Source organism: Candoia aspera, chromosome 10, assembly GCF_035149785.1.
Source record: "Candoia aspera isolate rCanAsp1 chromosome 10, rCanAsp1.hap2, whole genome shotgun sequence".
Lineage (NCBI taxonomy): Eukaryota > Metazoa > Chordata > Lepidosauria > Squamata > Boidae > Candoia > Candoia aspera.
This window is the reverse complement of record NC_086162.1, coordinates 15,230,919-15,250,280: the sequence shown is the minus strand read 5'-3', so window position 1 is coordinate 15,250,280 and position 19,362 is coordinate 15,230,919. Positions and strand designations below refer to the sequence as shown.

General features: G+C 41.7%; 2 protein-coding genes and 2 non-coding genes across 16 annotated transcripts in view; 3 read left to right on the top strand and 1 right to left on the bottom strand.

The window, feature by feature from the left end:
- The window catches only part of ZCCHC17 (zinc finger CCHC-type containing 17), a 118,839-nt gene extending 108,689 nt beyond the window's left edge, over positions 1-10,150 (bottom strand). Inside the window, exon 1 of the mRNA XM_063312052.1 lies at positions 10,141-10,150. The gene's annotated coding sequence lies outside the window, so the exon portion shown is untranslated. The remainder of the gene's footprint in view (positions 1-10,140) is intronic.
- Positions 1-19,362, top strand: part of PUM1 (pumilio RNA binding family member 1) — a 49,012-nt gene that overhangs the window by 22,929 nt on the left and 6,721 nt on the right. For 6 of the 13 annotated variants that reach the window (XM_063312036.1, XM_063312035.1, XM_063312047.1 and 3 more), the window contains 13 exons: positions 261-439; positions 752-918; positions 1,870-2,140; positions 3,433-3,526; positions 5,449-5,565; positions 8,522-8,670; positions 10,972-11,110; positions 11,228-11,371; positions 12,723-13,013; positions 13,989-14,225; positions 14,897-15,164; positions 18,737-18,866; positions 19,187-19,321. In XM_063312036.1, the coding sequence (XP_063168106.1) occupies positions 261-439; positions 752-918; positions 1,870-2,140; positions 3,433-3,526; positions 5,449-5,565; positions 8,522-8,670; positions 10,972-11,110; positions 11,228-11,371; positions 12,723-13,013; positions 13,989-14,225; positions 14,897-15,164; positions 18,737-18,866; positions 19,187-19,321 (2,321 nt within the window). The remainder of the gene's footprint in view (positions 1-260; positions 440-751; positions 919-1,869; positions 2,141-3,432; positions 3,527-5,448; positions 5,566-8,521; positions 8,671-10,971; positions 11,111-11,227; positions 11,372-12,722; positions 13,014-13,988; positions 14,226-14,896; positions 15,165-18,736; positions 18,867-19,186; positions 19,322-19,362) is intronic. The other 7 variants (XM_063312050.1, XM_063312038.1, XM_063312042.1 and 4 more) reach the window with 6 other exon arrangements.
- LOC134503744 (small nucleolar RNA SNORD103/SNORD85) lies at positions 3,700-3,788 on the top strand. The gene has a single exon (XR_010068578.1). It is a non-coding gene; the product is annotated as a small nucleolar RNA SNORD103/SNORD85 (small nucleolar RNA).
- LOC134503745 (small nucleolar RNA SNORD103/SNORD85) lies at positions 9,320-9,405 on the top strand. The gene has a single exon (XR_010068579.1). It is a non-coding gene; the product is annotated as a small nucleolar RNA SNORD103/SNORD85 (small nucleolar RNA).

Sequence of the window (19,362 nt, the reverse complement as noted above, 5' to 3'; positions counted from 1 at the left end):
TTGTCATAGATGAATATTAGTGTTGCTCTCAACTTTTACTGTATAGGAAAATGTCTCTCTGTCCTTAAGTTTCATGCTAAATTTTAGTAGGTATTTTTAATTGAACATCATCCGGTGTGACTTTTAGAAAAAAAATGAAATTGGTAAAATTAATGATGCCTAAAGAATAAGGTAGAAAGTAATCATATGTTATTTGCTGGTAGCAGATTTCCCATTTGAGAGATGGTGACTTGAGAGTATTGTGCTTGTTTTTGTTGCAGATCATTCTGTTTCCCAGCCAATCATGGTTCAGAGAAGACCTGGTCAAGGTTTTCATGTGAATAATGAGGTTAATTCAGTGCTGTCTCCACGATCAGAAAGTGGTGGGCTTGGAGTTAGCATGGTAGAATATGTGTTGAGTTCATCCCCTGGGGATTCCTGTCTCAGAAAAGGAGGATTTGTAAGTAATACTAGATCATTTACGGCATTGCTATTTCTAAATCACAGTTATCTGTTTGGGATATATCTGATGCATTGTCACTATATTTGGAGCAGTTTTGCGTTGATCATAGTCTAAATGCCCCAAATATTATGTTGGTGTAGGGAAACTCAACAGAGCTAGATTAAAGCGGTAGTTAAGCTTATAAGTGATATTTAGATGTATTGATGTAGAATTTTTCAAAATCATTATAATTGAATTTTCTGATACGCTATCCTTGTTTAGTTAATTGTGGTTGATGCAAATTTTGGTAACCCTTGATGCTTTACACAGGGGCCAAGGGATGCAGAGAATGATGACAATGATAAAGGCGACAAGAAAAACAAGAGTACATTTGATGGTGATAAACTAGGTGATTTGAAGGAAGAGGGAGATGTAATGGACAAGGCCAATGGTTTGCCTGTGCAGAATGGAATTGATGCGGATGCAAAGGATTTTAGGTATGTAAGTTTGCATGTGTAAGTTCCTCTCTTCTGTGCTATACTGTACAATGAGCAGATTGCGCGCTGGGCAGGGCGGCAGTTCATAATGCCAAATCATGGCTAATATTATCTGTCTGAGCAGAACAGAATCTCTGACTTCAGCACCCTTTCTTCTCCCAAGACGTATTCAATTCTAATTTGCTTGATTCTTGGCTTGCCACCTACTACACCAGGAATTGTGGATTAAAATAAATTTTAATCAGTTGCTAAGCATGGTGATGATAAGACCTGGCTTCTAAGTTGGCTTGCTCAGAAGCTTTAAGTTTCTTTTCAATCCTAATTTAAAGGTTGTTTTCATTGATGTACAGCAAGCCAGGAAAATGAATTGGAGTGCTTCTTTATTCCTTCTTCCCAGAAGGAGAGGGTGCATATGTACATAGTTTAACGTTATGTACAAATATAGCCAAATATGTCCAGTTTGATCTCAGGAACTTTGTAATGCATCACCAAATTACTAGGCTTGGACTTTAAAGTTGGTATTGTAGAAGGGACCGGGTAGGTTTTTCTCTTGTTAGTGGTGACTCAATATGCTGGGATTGCTGGTTGGGATTCCTGGAAACTGTGGTTCCAGGGCTGTTCTTTTCCTTTTTCTCTTGGGAGATCACATAGTAGTAGCTGTGTCACTGGATCTTCAATTGAACAAGATAATTTTGCAAGGCCTTGTTGTGTTGCCTTCATGTTACATTGTTACAGGTAAAAGTATCCTATGAGAGAATTCCAATATGGGACCATGTGTGAGTTAGAGAAGTTTATGGTACAAAAGAGGAGAAGCCATTTCAGAGGATAACACATCTTAGCTCAGGAGAATGTGTTATAAGTATGCATGTTCCTATGGAGATCTAATTAAATTAAGCGTATGGGGAATATGTAGGACCAAACTGAAAACACCCCTTTCCCCTTCTTCTTCAGCCGGACACCAGGGAACTGCCAGAACTCTGCCAGTGATGTGGATCTTTTAGGGCCAAACCAGAACGGATCAGAAAGCTTAGCCCAGCTAGCTAGTACTAATGGTGCTAAGCCTGTGGAGGATTTCTCCAACATGGAGTCACAGAGTGTTCCCCTGGATCCCATGGAGCACGTTGGCATGGAGCCACTTCAGTTTGATTACTCTGGCACCCAGGTACCTGTGGATTCTGCTGCAGCAACTGTGGGCCTATTTGACTACAATTCACAACAACAGGTAGGTACTACATTTATTTACCTATTTGACTTTTTCAGCCTTCCCACCTTATTTCAATCTGGGGCATGGATTTGCACACACACAATCCCAGATAGCTGAAATAGTCCCGCGTATTCACGACCATGCATTTTTGATGTGGATTAAACGGTTGGATTTCCCCACCCTTTTTCTTCAATAAGCTTTCCTTCTGCTCTGGACATTTGTGTTTCAGGCCTGTCTACTGATAATGCCATAAGATGAGACATAAGATATCTACCCTATGTAGGTAGTCCTCGTTGAGTGAGCATTGCGGTTACGACAGTGATGAGAAAGCAACTTTACGACCAGTCCTTGCATTTACGGCCTTCACAGGTCTGTAAAGCAAAGGAAAGCTGAAGTTAGATCATAAGCAAAGTCATGGTTTCACTTGGTGGCCACATCACTTAATGACAAAGTTGCTGGTCCCAATTGTGGTCGCTAAACAAGGACTACCTGTATATATTGTATTAGGATACAAGCATCATAAAAGTATTCAGGGCAAGGAACTGACTAAGTAAATGAGTGTCAACGTTGTTTTGTAGCCAAAAGCTTAGGGTTAATGAGTGCTGCTTTTATCACAAAGTTTTCTCTACAGCTAATAATTCTGTTCTTCTATTACAGTTCGCCTGTTCTGGCCCTATGTGATATGCAGCATTATTGTGGCAGTAGCTACAAGTACATTCTTAGAATAGGGAATTTAGGCAAATAACCGTTTGATAACAGTGAACTGAGCTGCCATTCAAGAACCTGCATTCTAGTCAGTTTGAGATTGGCAAACGGGAAAAGAGGAAGGCGACTAGAAAGAGAGTAAAGCAAGAGGGAGTGGCATGAGGCCTTCCATCAGCCTTAACCAGCATGGCAAGTTTTAGGCATGAGAAGAGTTGCAGTCCAATAGGATCTGCAGTGCCCCAGGTTGTTCCTCCCCATTATAAAATACAGGTAGTCCTTGTTTAGTAACCACAGCTGGGACCAGCATCTTGGTTGTTAAGTGAAACTGCGACTGTGCTTATGATCTTACTTCAGCTTTCCTTTGCTTTACAGATCTGCAAAGGTTGTAAATGCGAGGATGGGTCACAGAGTTACTTTTTCATCATTGTAACTCTGAGTGGTCGGTGTACAGGGCAGTTGCTAAACGAGGACTACCTGTATCTGTCAGAGGGATAGTGTTATGCGCAGAAATGGATTCTAGGTCAGATGGTAAATACTGTCCTGGCATTAAGAGCATTGGGGTAAAGTTGTAAAATTAATCTCTTTTTTTGTTGTTTATTTCTCAGCTGTTCCAAAGACCGAATGCACTTGCTGTCCAGCAACTGACAGCAGCCCAACAACAGCAATACGCATTAGCAGCTGCCCATCAGCCTCACATAGGTAAGCCTTCAAGTCTTGAATGGGTAGAAACCTGGTCACTTTCTCTGCTACATTCAGCACTTTGTTAATTAACTCTGAAGATGGTCACTTCATTTGTTTCAAAGAGAATGCAAGGATAAAGCAGAAATGATTGTGTGATTTTACAGGATCTTTATTTCCTTACCTTTCTCACGTCTGGCAGTGATGATGCTCTTGCCCTCACTGAGACTGAGAGTCTATAATGAGAACTTTTATTGGAAGGACTCGTTACCTCTGAGCCAGACTTGAATTAAGCTGTTTAAAAGATGGAAAACGAAGAACAGCCAAAATCTGAATGATAACTTGGCACAAGATTTTTGAGATTTAATTGGACACTGTCAAAATGCCATATTTTGCAATCATATGAGTTTTCCTTGATTTTTGAGATTTATTTGTATGTTTGAGGTCTTGGGGTCCTTCCTGGAGGTCCGACAAGAATGTTGCCAACCCTTGGTTTGAATAAATTTGGCATCTCCCCCTCATTTCTGTAGTCTCTTCATGGTATTGAATTTGGGGAAAAAGCGTTTCTACTCAATTTATTTGAAGTATTTGATGGTAGACCAAAAATACAGGCCTTGGCCAGTGATGACAGAGATTATTTGGTAAATAATTAAATCCTGGGTTTGATCCAAGTGCTGAATGTGAAAATAGTGACTGTCTTTAAGGTTTGCATTCTTCATTGAATTTTGAATAACACAATTTCCCATTATTACATCCTCAACGTTGTACTATTTATTGCTTAACTCCAGATTAGGTTTTTAAAATTTATGTAACATAAATGTTTCCCAACATGCTCATCATCTTTTGCTTATTTGAAATGTAGATATAAGGATGTCCCTTTTTTCCTCCACCCCTTTCAATCATGTATTTAGCTATTTAATACTCTTTATATTGTGGATTGGAGTCCAAAAAAGGGTTATTGAGATGCCTGAGACGACAATACCCATCTAGAGCTTCTCTACAGCAGTTTTGTACTGTAGAGACAAGCTTTATCAACTGATCAACTGTCTGTTTCTTTGGGAGCACAATTGCCTTGGAAAAATAAACGTGGTTTGTGCACATGTCCTCCCTCTCCTTGCTATTTTTTGTACCTTGCCATCGTCTCATTCCCGTGGGTTTCAGATCTGATTTTTTATTTTTAATATGGCTCTGCAACTTTCTGAATTCCTCTGAAGAAAGCTCAGAATCTCATGTGTACATATGTACTATTTCCTCTAAATAGAGATCAAAGTCTTTTTGCCCTTTTAGTTTTTCCTCCAACTCATTCCTAGGCTCCTCTGGAATGAATATACACATAAAAGTAATCATATGCACCTTACATTCGTTATAGTCAATGTTTTGGAAACTTTTCTTCAGTGAAAAGTCCTTTTTAAAGTAGAAAGGTAGGATAAAATAAATCGTATGTTTTGTTAATATTGCAACGTCTGTCTGATAAACATGTTTATCTGATAAACAGATAAGAAATCTTACCTGATTAATTGTAATGTTGTGTTTTTTTAGTTGAGCATGTGTTTCTTTATGAGAAGTACCTTTCTAAAGCAAAAATAAAAGGAAATAGTGGTATTTTGTTTGTACACCAGGGCCGCAACAGATGTCATCTTAGAAGATATTTTCCCTTTCTCTCTCCTTTGTTGTAGGCTATGAGCCTTCCAGGAGTCTTAAAAATAACCCTAACCCTAACCACATTTTAAAGTTACACTCTTTTTATAGTAAGTCAAAATGAGTAATACCACAAACATCGCAGTATTTCTTGTCAGAAGATCACTGCTGATGTTACAGCTCGTCTTGATGCCTCGAACCCTTTTGCTCTGTTCGATCACAGACAGGCTGCTCCCCCCCCCCCATCACCTGCAGACCTGGTTTAGTAGGGTTGCAGTGCTAGTCAAGTTTGTTTTCACTGACAGGTATGTTTTCAGCAGGTTTAGCTCCTGCTGCCTTTGTGCCCAACCCGTACATCATCAGTGCTGCTCCGCCAGGAACGGATCCCTACGCAGCGGGGCTTGCGGCAGCTGCGACTTTAGGTGAGGTGCTTCACAGTGCTCTCTGCTCTGGGACAGAAACCCCCAGATATGTGGGGCTGCAAGGGGCCATCCTGCTTATGTCGCACAGAATTAGCTCTGTGTCTTGAGTCACAATATCCTTCCCAGCTTGCTGCCTTCCCTTGCATTGGATTTCAGAGTGGCAGGATGTAGAAGGTTGCTTGGGGGGGGGGCAGGAAAGCAAAACTGACCCCACAGATGTTGTTTGGCTTGCCCAGGCCCTTATGCAAGTAAAAACTGAGCGCTTCTACAGAACCTGACCATTGTGCAATGTTGGGTGTTTGCAGAACTATGCTTTTGGTGGTTTTCTTCTGCCAGTGGATGGATGGAAGTTGATCACTGTATCAAAAGTTACCCTACAGACTGGGCAACCTCCCTCCCTATATTGCTATCAAAATAAAAGGTGGGATAACCAGGACAGGTAGTCCTCAGATACTGACTGCATTTGGGACTGGCAACTCCGTCGCTAAGCGACACAGTTGTAAAGTGAAAAATCACATGACCACTCCCTACTTACGAAGGCAGTTTGTCAGTTCTGGCTGCAGTCATTAAGTGAATCACTGCAGGTCAATAAGTGTGATGTCACATGACTGCAGCTTGCGACTTCCTGCCCTCAACTTTGCTTATGGAAACTGGCTGTGAAGGTCGCAAACGGTGGTCATGTGACTGTGGGGTGCTGCAACCATCGTAAAAGCACACTGGTTGCCAAGCGCCTGAATCGCAGTCCGGTGACACTGGGGATGCTGTGACCGCGGGGACCCTGCAACAGCTGCAACTTCAAGGACTGATCATAACTCTCCTTATTTAGCGCTGTCGTAACTTCAAACGGTCGCTGAACATCAGTAAGTGAAGACTACCTGTGGTGTGGCTCTCAGCTCCTTGGAGGAGGTGTGAGATTAAAACATGATAAATAATAAAAGAATAATAAAAGCTGAAACTGTTTTTTCCCTTTCTGGCTCTTTTTCTTCTTTCCTGGCTTTCTTGCCAGCAAAATTAACTAACGATCGGTTCCCTGTCTAGAAACAGTCAGTTCAAGCCAATTGCGTCCATAAATTCAAAGTATATTTTTCAGCCTGCTATGGAAACTGTAACTTGATGCTTTTCACACTCAGTTAATTACTATCCAATCATCTGAAAAAAATTACAACTTATCTCATAATTAACAGAGGGAGTAGGTTAAAATTTAGAATGATAAATCATGATTCAGGTTTAAATGAGGTAATATTAAAACTTCTCATTTGTAACTCTCTGCTTTCTGAATATGTGGGTTTGATTTAAACATTAAAAATATGTTGTTTAAGTGGAACCTTTATATTAACAAGGATTGAATAATTATGTAACATTGCATAAATATAGTAGTTTCAGTGAATTGGAAAACAGTCCATCATTTAATAAGTTCATTGTTGTCAAACACTAGTTTGAGAATTAGAAAACTAACGTTATACAACGCAAATATTTTTCTTGTATTTCAAAATATGTAAGTTACTATAATTAATATAGTAATTAATATATATTATTAAGCAACCAGATAATAATGCTCAATTGCCTGTTTCCTTTCTTTTTTTAATATAATAACACTACTCTGTGTGAAATTAGACAGAAGACAAAGAGAGGACATAAATACAGCATAAAAAATGTGTCCAAGCCAGTTACAGTGTGATATTATAACCTGGATGTACATGTTACACTAAATCATAATGTGCTTTATTTGACTTTGGTTTAATATGTTGTGTGAATTCATCCACTGCTGGTTTCAAATTATGATTTAATCAGTGTTTCCCAACTCTGCAATTTCCAGGTGTGTGGACTTCAGATCCCAGAATTCTGTAGCCAGCATGGCCATTGATGAGAATTCTGGGGGTTGAAGTCCACACACCTAGAAGTTACCATGGTTGAGAAACACTGATTTAACCCTGGCTAAACAGATCCTTCTTTGCTTGGCATCAAAGCCTTGCCAGGCTCAGTTGAACATAAGTGAATGTAGAGTGAGCTCCACCAATGGATCGCCTGTTTTTAGAGGTCATTAGATGACCTCCTAGCAAATGCAGCATTGACCTTCTGCTAGTTCTTAATACCTGGACTGGCACATAAAGTAGAGTTAGCTCTTATCAGGGCCTTCTATGTCATGACAAGCCTTTTGAACTTAGCTTGATAGCAAACAGGTGACCATTCAGTCTTCTTCAGAACAGGTGTAGTATGTTCCCTGTGGGTTGCCTCCAACCATCAAGCAAGAATAGCAGTTATCCAGAGATTGCATTTGCATGTTATTGTTTCTGTATGGCAGTGTTTCTCAACCTCGGCAACATGAAGGTGTGTGGACTTCAACTCCCAGAATTCCCCAGCCAGCATTGCTAGCTGGGGAATTCTGGGAGTGGAAGTCCACCCACCTTCATGTTGCCGAGGTTGAGAAACACTGCTGTACAGCTTATAAAGAGCTCTCTAATATTAATAAAATCTTGTTCTTCTATTCACATTTTTCTCATGCAAGAGGGGTCAGGCCAGCAAACTAGATGGGTATTGGGGATATTCTTGATTAATCATCAGATGGAACCACGTGACTCTGATGCTTGATAAACAGCAAATGAGTGCACAATACTCTGTAAAGGAAGAAAAGCAGTTGGAGCACTTAGATTGGGCCCCTGGGCTTCTGAACCGAAAGTACAGAAATCTCAGGTGAAATATATCTGCCAATAAGCAAGTACTTGGTCTGGGTGATAAGCGCTATTACTTTTGCCTAAAACTGGGAAACTTTAGAAAATTGGGGGCAGGGAGGGGACATCTTCCCGCTTTATCCCTTCTCCCCTTGGGCCAGATAGGGTTCCACACGAGCCCCCAGCCCTCCGTTGCTCTTGTTCAGTTAATGACAGATACCTTGGAAGCACAAATCCCTGTGATGCTACTAGTAAAAGATAACGCCAGTCCTTTGTTGGTATTTTAGGGCCTGCTGTTGTCCCCCACCAGTACTACGGAGTAGCTCCCTGGGGAGTCTATCCCGCCAGTCTTTTCCAGCAGCAAGCCGCCGCCGCCGCTGCCACAAACTCCTCAAATCAACAGACCTCTCAGCAGACCCAGCAAGGGCAACAACAGGTAAGACGCATCACCTCGCTTCGCCCAAAGACTGCACGTTCCCACCGTAGTGTGATCCGGTTGGTGTGAGACTGTTCTGGGAGGTTTCCTGCTGAGCAGTCTTGTTTTGGAGCCAAGTCTGCAGTGGTGGCAAAGTGTATAAGTAGTTCCAGGGCAGAAGCTGGTAAATGGGATTTGTGTGTTGGTCTTTGAGTTTCGGAAGGGAGGAGGACTCGTGCGTGCGTAAGAGAGGAGGAGAGGCAGAGGAGGGCGATGGAAATATGGCCACGAAAGGTGGTAATGTTGGCAAAAGTACTCATTAACAGGAAATTCCCAACTGGGTTCATGTATCACATTAAGGCATAATGTGGTTTTGGTGTTGTGTATTGTGTGAACTCAGCTGCTGGGTTTGTTAATCATGGTTTATGGTTTAGAGGGTTCTGTCAATCAGGCTTCATCATACCCTGTTTGAAGTTATGCATATATATCCTCAAAGCTATGCATATATATCCTCAAAGCAGACTGTCTAGATTTTGGGCATGGGGGATTGGCAGAATAGCATAATATATTTGTTTGCAACAGAACAGTTGTCTGTCAATATGGTTTCAGCCACGCAGAGGATAAGGAAACAGCGTTTGGTTTATTTCGCCAAGTTAGCTGAGCTCAAAGGTCTGGCCGTGATGACACCCTTGCCCTCACTGAGAACACTGTTGAGTAATGAGAACCTTGCTATGTACTCAGATGAGCTGAGCTGGACCTTCTTAAACAGCACATTGCTATTGTCAGGATGTGGAATCCAGCCATCAAATGATGGGATCTGTAGTAGTAAGCTAATTAGCATGCTTGCAGTAGAAGTTAGGAATGCGGTTTGTAGGCTGGTGGAGACGGTGGGGCCTCTGTTCAGAGACCAAGTTAACCTGCAGTACCGTTAGAGAAATGTACAGCTGGCAGTAGAGGAATGTAGAAAGCTTCCAGAAGTAAGGAGGGGCAAAGGGGGCTTTTGTATCAGTACTTTGGCAGGCTTTTCCAGTTTGAGTTTTGAACCTATTCTGCTCACTGCATTAATAAAGATTTCTTTCATATCTCTCAATGGCTTGTGATTAAGATTTCCTGATTTAATGACAAGGACCAGGATCATTACAGCTATTATGTTAAAAGAGTTTACAATTTCTTTTCTGCCCAATGAACATGGATATATTATTCATGTTATTCTCCAAAGTATTTACTTAGGTATGTGTTTTTATAAGTTCCCGTATAATTTAAAAATAGTTACAAATTGTTACCACAATGGCTTACTATGTAAAACTGAAATAAAATACGACTTTCTCAATGTGGTACCCATGAATTTAAATATATTCCTTATATTTCTTGCAGCCATCCATTAAGACTAATTTTAGATAATAGTGACAAGTAATACATTCAGTTAATTATGCCCAGCCATGGAAGTCTTCATATACTCAGTGGTGTCATTTCAGGCTATTAACGCTCCACAAAAAAGCTCCATTTTCAATTGTTTTTCTGAATGAAATCAGGAAGGGGGTGAGTCAGATTTCTACTAGGTGGCCATCCCAGAGAACAGGTGCTGCTGCTGAAAAGCAACACCTATAGGTTTGTCCCCCCACTTGCCAAAATTCCCTTGTGGCCCAGCACGTTCTCTGCCCCACCTGATTTATTTTATTCTTTTAAAAAAAAATAGCCCTGAGAAATGGCTCGCCGTAAGGTAGAGTGGCGGCCTTAAGCGTAACCTGTATTTCTAGTGAGACGTTCTTAGAAAAGAAGATTGGGAGGCGATAGGCCAGAGCAAGGACAAAGGTCAGCTGATATGATGGGACCGTCATGGGAAGTTAGGGGGAACGATGAGGAGCAGTTGAGGAAACTGGTGTTTATATTTGCCCATGTCCCCATGGGGACCATTTTCCGAGAATGCCCGTAACATCCTCTCAAAATTCCAAATGTGCTCATTGCTCCCCTTCCCCAAAAGGATGGATACCCCTGATAAGATGCTCCGTTTAAAATACAGCAAGTATAAGTTTAAATAGGACTGTTTTTAGAAGCTTGTAGAATCATTGGTTTCTGAATGTTCACAATTGATTAGCAAAGAGTGTACACATTTTGGTTGGCCAATAAATGATTCCTGTAGCCAGGGAGGCCCAACTTTGCCTATTCTGCAGAAAGAGAGCAAACTGTCCATTTCTGATTTGGCATATATAACATTTAATGGAGGTGTTTTAGAGGGAAGGGATGTTCCATGTTTGTTGCAGCTTATTGTTTTCAGCTCTTGGTGCTGCTGATAACCTGATAATCTACTTGGTTTTCTCCAAGGTTCTCCGTGGAGGAGCCAGTCAGCGCCCTTTGACCCCAAATCAGAACCAACAGGGACAGCAGACTGATACTTTAGTGGCTGCAGCAGCAGTGAATTCAGCTCTTGCTTTTGGGCAGGGGCTGGCAGCAGGAATGCCAGGTAGGAGCTTATGGTTCCCATAAGAGCGGAAGTAGGAAGAGGGGATTTGGACTGGACTAACACAAAATACAGTGTTGCAAACACGATTGCCTATAATTATCTCACCTATCTTCATAGGTTATCCAGTCCTGGCTCCTGCTGCCTATTACGACCAAACCGGTGCTCTTGTGGTGAATACAGGGGCAAGGAATGGCCTTGGAGCTCCAGTACGACTGGTAGCTCCCGCTCCTGTCATCATCAGTTCCTCAGCTGCACAAGCAGGCAAGTCTTACTCAGATACTCTCTGTGGGAGAACAGAGATTCAACGCATATCCATTCTTAACAGCTTTATGAAACTATTAGATGTACAGGTAGTCTTTGACTTATGACCACAATAGGGACTGGAAAATTTGTCATTAAGTGGTGTGGTCATCAAGTGAGTCATCACATGACTGCACCTGATTTTACATTTTTTGTGGTGGTCGTTAAGTGAATCACGTGGTTCCCCATTGATCTTGCTTGTCGGAAGCTGGCTGGGAGGGTTGCAAATGGCGATCATGTGAACGCAGGGTTCTGAGTGCAAGGACCAGCTGTAAGTCACTCTTTTCAGCACCATCGTAACTTTGAATGGTCGCTAAATGAATGGTCATAAGTCAAGGGTTACCTGTAATGGGTATCAACATCTGGATGGAACAGTGACAGTTGTATAGGATTTAAAATCCATAGAAAACATGAAATAATGATATTTTTAAATGTGGAAAAGACATATCCTGCCTAGCATAGCTGTGAGTAAGAATGTATAATACCTGTGCAATGAACTGGGCCCAGGCATTCTTTCCTACTTATTCTCCCATGCACACTGAACTAGCATTTAGTTTCTATGCATGTGAGACTTAGGTCATAACATACAAGGCAGGGATTCTGGTTTAAGCGTTGAACATGCCATCTTCCAACCTTGAATTGGCTGTATTCACACATTATGCTTAGCTAGGGCTTTTTAACTGAGAGTTTCTTGAATAAGCCATAGTGACTAGATTTGCAGATGGTGCTAAGATATAAGGGGGCAGGTTTGCAAATCACGTTACGCTAATCCTTCTCTCTGTGGCTTAATATCACATATCAACCAGGCCATTGTTTTGTGCTTTGTTTTAGCAAGCTAGAGTTTGTTTTAAACCACAATTCCTGGTTTACATGTAAGTGAATTCTAAAGTGCCACACTGGGAGCCATTCTTAGGCACTAGTTCTATAAAGCTATTCTGTTTGGAATGGGGGCAATTCCAGAGCTGATGACGAGGGAGGTTATTGATGATAGCTCTTGCAAGGACGTCCAGCAAAGGTGCCTTCTTCTTTGCAAATTCATTAGAAAGAGAGGAGGGTAGGCTCTTATATGGAAAGCTGCTTTGCTATCATAGCAAATCATTTAATTTGATTGCCGGTGTGATACACGAACACTGTTCTCCAACAGTTTAGAAATTACTGGTCCAAGTGACACATAAAAATTATTGACGGCCTTCCCTGGAAATGAATTTGGGTAGATAGCATTGCTTAAAGTAAATGCTATATTGATTCAGGCTGGGTGAGGTTTCTCGTTCTTTGACTTGTTATTTTTCTCCCTTCCCTTTCCGTGTGATAGCAGTTGCAGCTGCTGCTGCTTCAGCAAACGGTGCTGCTGGTGGCCTGGCAGGAACGACCAGTGGACCATTTCGACCTCTTGGGACTCAACAGCCTCAGCCGCAGCAGCAGCCCACCAGCAACTTGGCGTCCAGTTCCTTTTACGGCAACAATTCCCTAACTAGCAATTCACAGAGCAGCTCGCTCTTTTCTCAGGGCTCTGCCCAACCTGCCAACACTTCCCTTGGCTTTGGGAGCAGCAGTTCCCTTGGTGCTACACTGGGGTCTGCGCTGGGAGGCTTTGGAACAGCAGGTAGGAGTGGCGCCTGTCCTGAAGTGGAGAAGTAATGGCATTTTATGTGTTGCTACAGCAGGGGAGAATAAGAAATTGATGTAGGTCAGTCCTGAATAAAGCTCCCAGTTCTTAATAGACCCAGCAAAGATCCTTTAGGACATGACCCTGTTTACGCATTGTACTAAAGCCACTGTTTGCTCAGGGTACCACAGGAGTTGTGTTCACACAACACAGCCATAATCAAACAAATCACACAATCACTTAGTGCAGTGTGTTAACACAGCCCATACTCCAGTTCATTGATATCTGTATATGAAGGGATATTATTGCTGTATTTATTTATTGTTTGCATTCTCCTCGCGTTTCATGGTCTTCCCTGTTTTATTTAAACATCCGCCTCTAAAGTATTATATTAAAATTGTGAGTAACCCAAGGTTTCCCGGTAAATTTTGTTCCACATCCTAAATCCCAACACTTGCACCATTATATCCCACTGGTTCTTTGCTAAATTGCTGAGAAAGTGGCTTGTATTCACAAGAGTCAGCAAAAATGAAAATCTCAGAGAAATACCATCTCTCTTTCAGTAAACTCATCCCTCAGTTCTAGAAATCTCATGTGAGAAAGCCAAAATGATGTCTAAAAATACAAAAAAGTTCGCAGGATGCTGGTATTCCAACAAGATTTTGCAAGGTTTTGCAAGGGCTACTGTTGTGCAAAACCATCAAAATCATGTAAGATTTAAGAGTTTTTTGGATAATCATTTTTAAATTATTTAATGTGAGGAGTGCTGTTTGAAGCTTGGGCATCTTCCTATCATCCCTATTTCTGATAATTTGAAAGAATTCCAATAGCATCTGGAGATAATTCCTAATCGTTCAGTTTTGCTTTGATAATTAGACCCAGAGGTATTTTCCCTTGATAATATCCACCTCCTCCTTTTCTTACTGATGCAGCCTTTCGTTCATCTCTCTCCTCCATTCCTTTCTGTTTCAGTTGCAAATTCCAACACAGGCAGCGGTTCTCGCAGAGACTCCCTCACAGGCAGCACTGATCTCTATAAGAGGACATCCAGCAATTTGACTCCTATAGGACATAGCTTTTATAATGGCCTTGGATTTTCCTCCTCGCCGGGTCCAGTAGGCATGCCTTTGCCTAGTCAAGGACCTGGCCATTCTCAGACTCCTCCACCATCCTTGTCTTCTCATGGCTCCTCTTCAAGCTTAAACCTTGGTAAGGACGCTGCTGTTCTCACAGGTTAAATCTGCTTCTTGGTTGAAGCTGTGGCTGCCACTCTGTCATTGGTTCCCACCTGGCCCACTGCTTGCAGGAAACTTGCTTTCCTCCAGATGGGTTGAATGACAGCTTAGGGCTGGGGAATTCCGGGAGTTGAAGTCCACCTATCTTAAAGTTGCCAACGTTGGGAAATGCTGTTGCTAAGTGATAGGTCCTGATTATGGTTTTTCTGGGAAAGTAAAAGCTGCTCATCTGCTTAGATCACTTGTGTAAAGCTCATTCTGTGGCAGCAGAGGTATGGTACAAGCTTGGTTTCCCAGTTTTTTCTCTGGCGGAGCTTTCCTGCGGGGAGAGGGCTGTCTCACTGCAGCCCTCATCCATTGGAGACCTTTAAAGTTGGATGTAGAAACTTCCAGTCATGCCAGTGGTGCCAGTAAGGAAAGGGGCACAAGTGGCTCAAAGGACAGGAAAGCCACAGCTGCTTCCCTTTTATGACTACAGCCAACCACTGAGTGATCACACGTGGATTTCTTTCAGTCAAAGTCTTCCCCCCTCCAGTTATAGCCTGGGGAAAATGACTCCATGTGTTGGCGGCTTGATGCGTTCTTGTCAGCCCCATAAGCTACCCTGGTATTTTAACATTTCATTTTTTAAAAAAAACTTGGCAGGAGGTCTTACAAATGGAAGCGGCCGCTACATCTCTGCCGCCCCTGGAGCTGAAGCCAAGTACCGAAGCGCCAGCAGCGCTTCCAGTCTCTTCAGTCCCAGCAGCACCCTCTTCCCGTCCTCGCGTTTGCGCTACGGGATGTCCGACGTCATGCCCTCCGGCCGCAGCAGGCTGCTTGAAGACTTCCGTAATAACCGGTACCCGAACCTACAGTTGAGAGAGATTGCTGGTCACATCATGGAATTTTCCCAGGATCAACATGGATCGAGGTGAGTGGGGAAAAGTAGCAGAGGAGAACTGTGAATCTTTTGTAGAAAAGGGTGCCTGGCTTTTTTTCAGGCCAAGCATAGTGTGTGAGTTGCATGCTGCAGGATGACGTTCCCAAAGTTGATGGAACCAGGCAAGGTCAGATTGGTTTATCTTTTACCTTTACCTTTACTTCCTTCATCATCTGGTTTTTGTTTTGGTCCCTTTGAGTCAGTCTTGACTCTTGGCAACTACACAGAAAAATCCACAGCAGTATTCTTGACAGCATTTTCCGAAGGGTTTGGCATTTGCTTTCTTCCTAGGGCAAAGAGAGAGAGAGAGACTGGCCCAAGGTCACTCAGCTGCCTTAAATGTGGCTGATATAATTACATGTTTTATCCTCTTTTCACATTAAAATTATAGTTTGAATTTTGAAGTGGCCTGGTGGAACCACTGGAACCGGCATGTGGCTGAGATTGTTCATTCCTACGAATGTCCAGAAATAGTTTATTTAAGGAAAAAGGGACAGAAGGGTGTATAAGGCTCCTAGCTCACAGAAAAAAAATCAAGTAAAATAACATTCCAACCTCTTCTAAATTAATAGATGCATATATAGAAAGTATAATGAGCTTTAAAAGGAAGAAAATCCAGCAGCTTCCAGAATTCTAATTGTACAATGATTTTTGTACTAATTCATGCTAAATCATTGGATGCCAATCACAAACCCGTTTTCAATACGTTGACGAATTTGCAAACTTCTGATAAATTATACTGTAGATAAATGCAATGCATGTGGTAAATAATAAAATGAAGTGCTTTATTTTTTTCTGATATATTTTTATTTGTGGGAGAAATGCAGAAGATAATTCTGCTAACCTGATCTCCCAATCTAAGTAAGTCCTTTCAATGCTCCACCAGTTCCTGAAGTGTCAGAATAAACAACTAAGTTGGTTGGGAATTCTGGGAATTACAGTCTATGGAAAATAGGTGGGGAAGGCTGAACAGAATATGGTCTGCAGATCTTAGATGTTTTAGATATTTATTTCATGTGGCCATCTCCAGAGTTGTGCAACAAACAGAATTTTCATCAACCATATTTTATTCCAGGTGTTTGTTTTCTTAATGAAATCCTTGGGATCTCCTACATAGCAAGGATGCTAAGATATAAACTTTACCTCATCCTTGTGTCCTGGCTGCGAGGAGAGGAAACTAAGCCTTGCAAGGGGAGAGTAATGAAAGTGAGTTAGCTGAGAAAAGACAACTGAGGAAGATAGGCTAGCACTTGGCGGGGTCTCTCTCAAAAGAAGGCCACGTCCTATTCCCTTTTTACCCCACAATGCAGGATATAGACTAACGGCCAAGTCATTAGAAAGTTAATTCAGAGAAATGTTTGGCAAAGCGTCCTAAGAGTTAAAGCAGTTTGACCTTCGGACTCACCTCCTAAAGAGGTTATGGACTTTCCTTTGTTGGATGTGTTCAAGTAGAGGCAGGACAGCTGTCTGTCATGGATGCTTGAACTGAATTCCTGCACTGAGCAGAAGGTCGGATGGGATGACTTCTGGAGGCCTCTCTCACTCCTATGATTTGATGATCTTGTTCAGGTCCAGTTTTCCTTGGGTCCATACAGCTGCTCCCTCACACAACTGCATGCGTTGCACCTATTAGAACACAACGTCTCATCATTTAACTAGATAGAGCTTGGATAGCTGCATTCTGGCATGTAGGTAGATGGATTCACAGGTTCATTTTCTTCTGTCAAATCAAATCTTTAATATGGTCATAGACCAGCATATTTTTGTCTGTTTCGTCAGAAGAGAGCATACCCACCACAGTACAACATACTGCTGTTCCGGCCAGAAAGAGCAGCATCTGCAGAGCTAAGGCAGAATGCCATTTTACAAACGAATAGCTAGGGTAATGCACATGGAAACTTAATGAAGGATGAAGGCAAAAAGTGAAAAATGAGAGCACAGAGCCTTGTGAATGCCTTGTTGGTCTGGTGTGCAGTCATTTGCTTTAAAGGTCCCTGACCTGAACTAGACAATCTTATTTATTTCAGCCATTTATTTAAAAGTACAGGTAGTCCTCGCTTAACAACCGCAGTTGGGACCGGAATTTAGGTTTGCTAAGTGATGCGGTCATTCAGCGAATCTGGACCTGATTTTACTACCATTTTGTGGCGGTCGTTAAGCGAATCATGTGGTTCTCTATTGGTTTTGCTTATCAGAAGCTGGCTGGGAAGGTTGAAAATGGCTATCATCTGTCCGCGGGACCCTGCAACTGTTGTATGAGGAACAGTCCTAAGTCTGGTTTTTTTCAGCGCTGTTGTAACTCGAGACAGTTGCTAAACGAATGGTTGTTAAGTGAGGACTACCTGTAATTCTTTCCCAATGCCCAGCATGATCAACATCTTCAGAAGAGTAATATAAAGCAACAAGACAGTATAATACACTGGCAACAAAACTGAGCAAAATTATCTGAAAGATTGCCAGAAAAGAAGAATCTTAAAGGAACTTGGGTCCTTGGTGCTCTCTGAGCCTTGTTGTTTTCTTGCAGATATTTCATTGCCAGACTAGGCAACATCTTCAGTGTGAAAAGGGAGTGTGGGCTTTGCTCTCTGTTTACTGTATATACTGTAGTTTGTCTGGCTTGTGTTGGTGGAGGTGTTCTCTCCTTGGGAGTTCCTTGATTGGGCTGTTGTTTGCTGCTTGGTTGATTGACTGAGTTAATAGTTCCTTGATTAAGGTATAATGTACTGTTTGATTGTTCTAATAAATCCTAATGAGTTTTAGCTATAGTATTTCCTTAGAGAGAAGCCCTCAGACTTTAGGAACCATTTGTCTCTAAAAGCTCTTGTCTAAGGAGCTGTCCTGAGGCAAAGATAGCAAGGGGTATTTTTATACAGAAAGGTTTATATGCTTCAGCATCCTGGTAGCAATTGGTGTCATTGGGTTTATGCTTATTTATATACTACTAAAATTCTCGTTTCTGTTCATAACGTTTAACTGGGCAGAACGGTGTGTCATAAGCCAACAATTTTTGAACCAAGGTACCTCAAATGGGCTAACTTACAGAATGCGTCCAAAATCTGAGACCCGTGACTCCAGTGGAACTGAAATTTGGGAAATTCTATAAAGCATTTTATGACATTAAAATTACCATAAAACATTTTATGACGCAATGCAAAATGTCATAAAACATTTCCTGTGGTTAACTCCTGACGTTTGACTATGCTGTATAGTTCAATATGAATAACATGGGCCATTTTCAAGGCAGATACATCGCTGAATATATCCCTGAATTTTTAAGAACTTTTCCAGTGAAGGCAGTACATTAGAAGCTCTGCCATTGTTGAAAGCACTGAGGAATTTGATAAGGAAATATCTCTGAAACGACCCAACGGGTCACAGGTTGTCTAGTTTTGAGGGAATTGCTGTATGGAGGGTAATGAGTAGCTAGTCTAGTAGAAAACCTCAATGCTGTTTATCTGGTTTGTGTCAGGCAAATGCTAGGCACAGCTATTTTAATTTCAGTTCAGGTTAAAAAAATACAGTAGCAGCAATATGAATTTCTTGTTTAACTGTATCATCTCCAGGTTTATCCAGCTTAAACTGGAACGTGCCACCCCAGCTGAAAGGCAGCTTGTCTTCAATGAAATTCTACAGGCAGCGTATCAGCTGATGGTTGATGTGTTTGGAAATTATGTAATCCAGAAATTTTTTGAGGTGAGTTCTGTGTGCAGGGCTATTTCCATAGAAGGCATTGTTTCCATTTGGTTTAACCTCAAATTAAGTGGAATGATTCAGGAGTTGGCAAACTTTTCAGGCATACAACACTGCCTCCTTCCCAGCCCAAATCTCATGAGGTCATGATGATGTCACCTTGTGAAATGTCAATGAGAATGCAGAAACTTCATGTGATTTGGCAGTCCTGCAAAATTTTGGCCATTTAAAAACAACAACATTAAATTTGGTGGTCCTTATTTGCTCTGATTGGTTTTGATGAACTCTGGAATATGTCTTATTACTGCTGTCATTGCTTCTAGTTTGGCAGCCTAGAACAGAAGCTCGCCTTAGCAGAACGTATCCGTGGCCACGTCCTCTCCCTGGCTTTGCAAATGTATGGCTGCCGAGTTATACAAAAAGCTCTCGAGTTTATTCCCCCAGACCAGCAGGTAATTGTAAGTTTCCATTTTAATTTTACTTCTTGATGTTACATGTC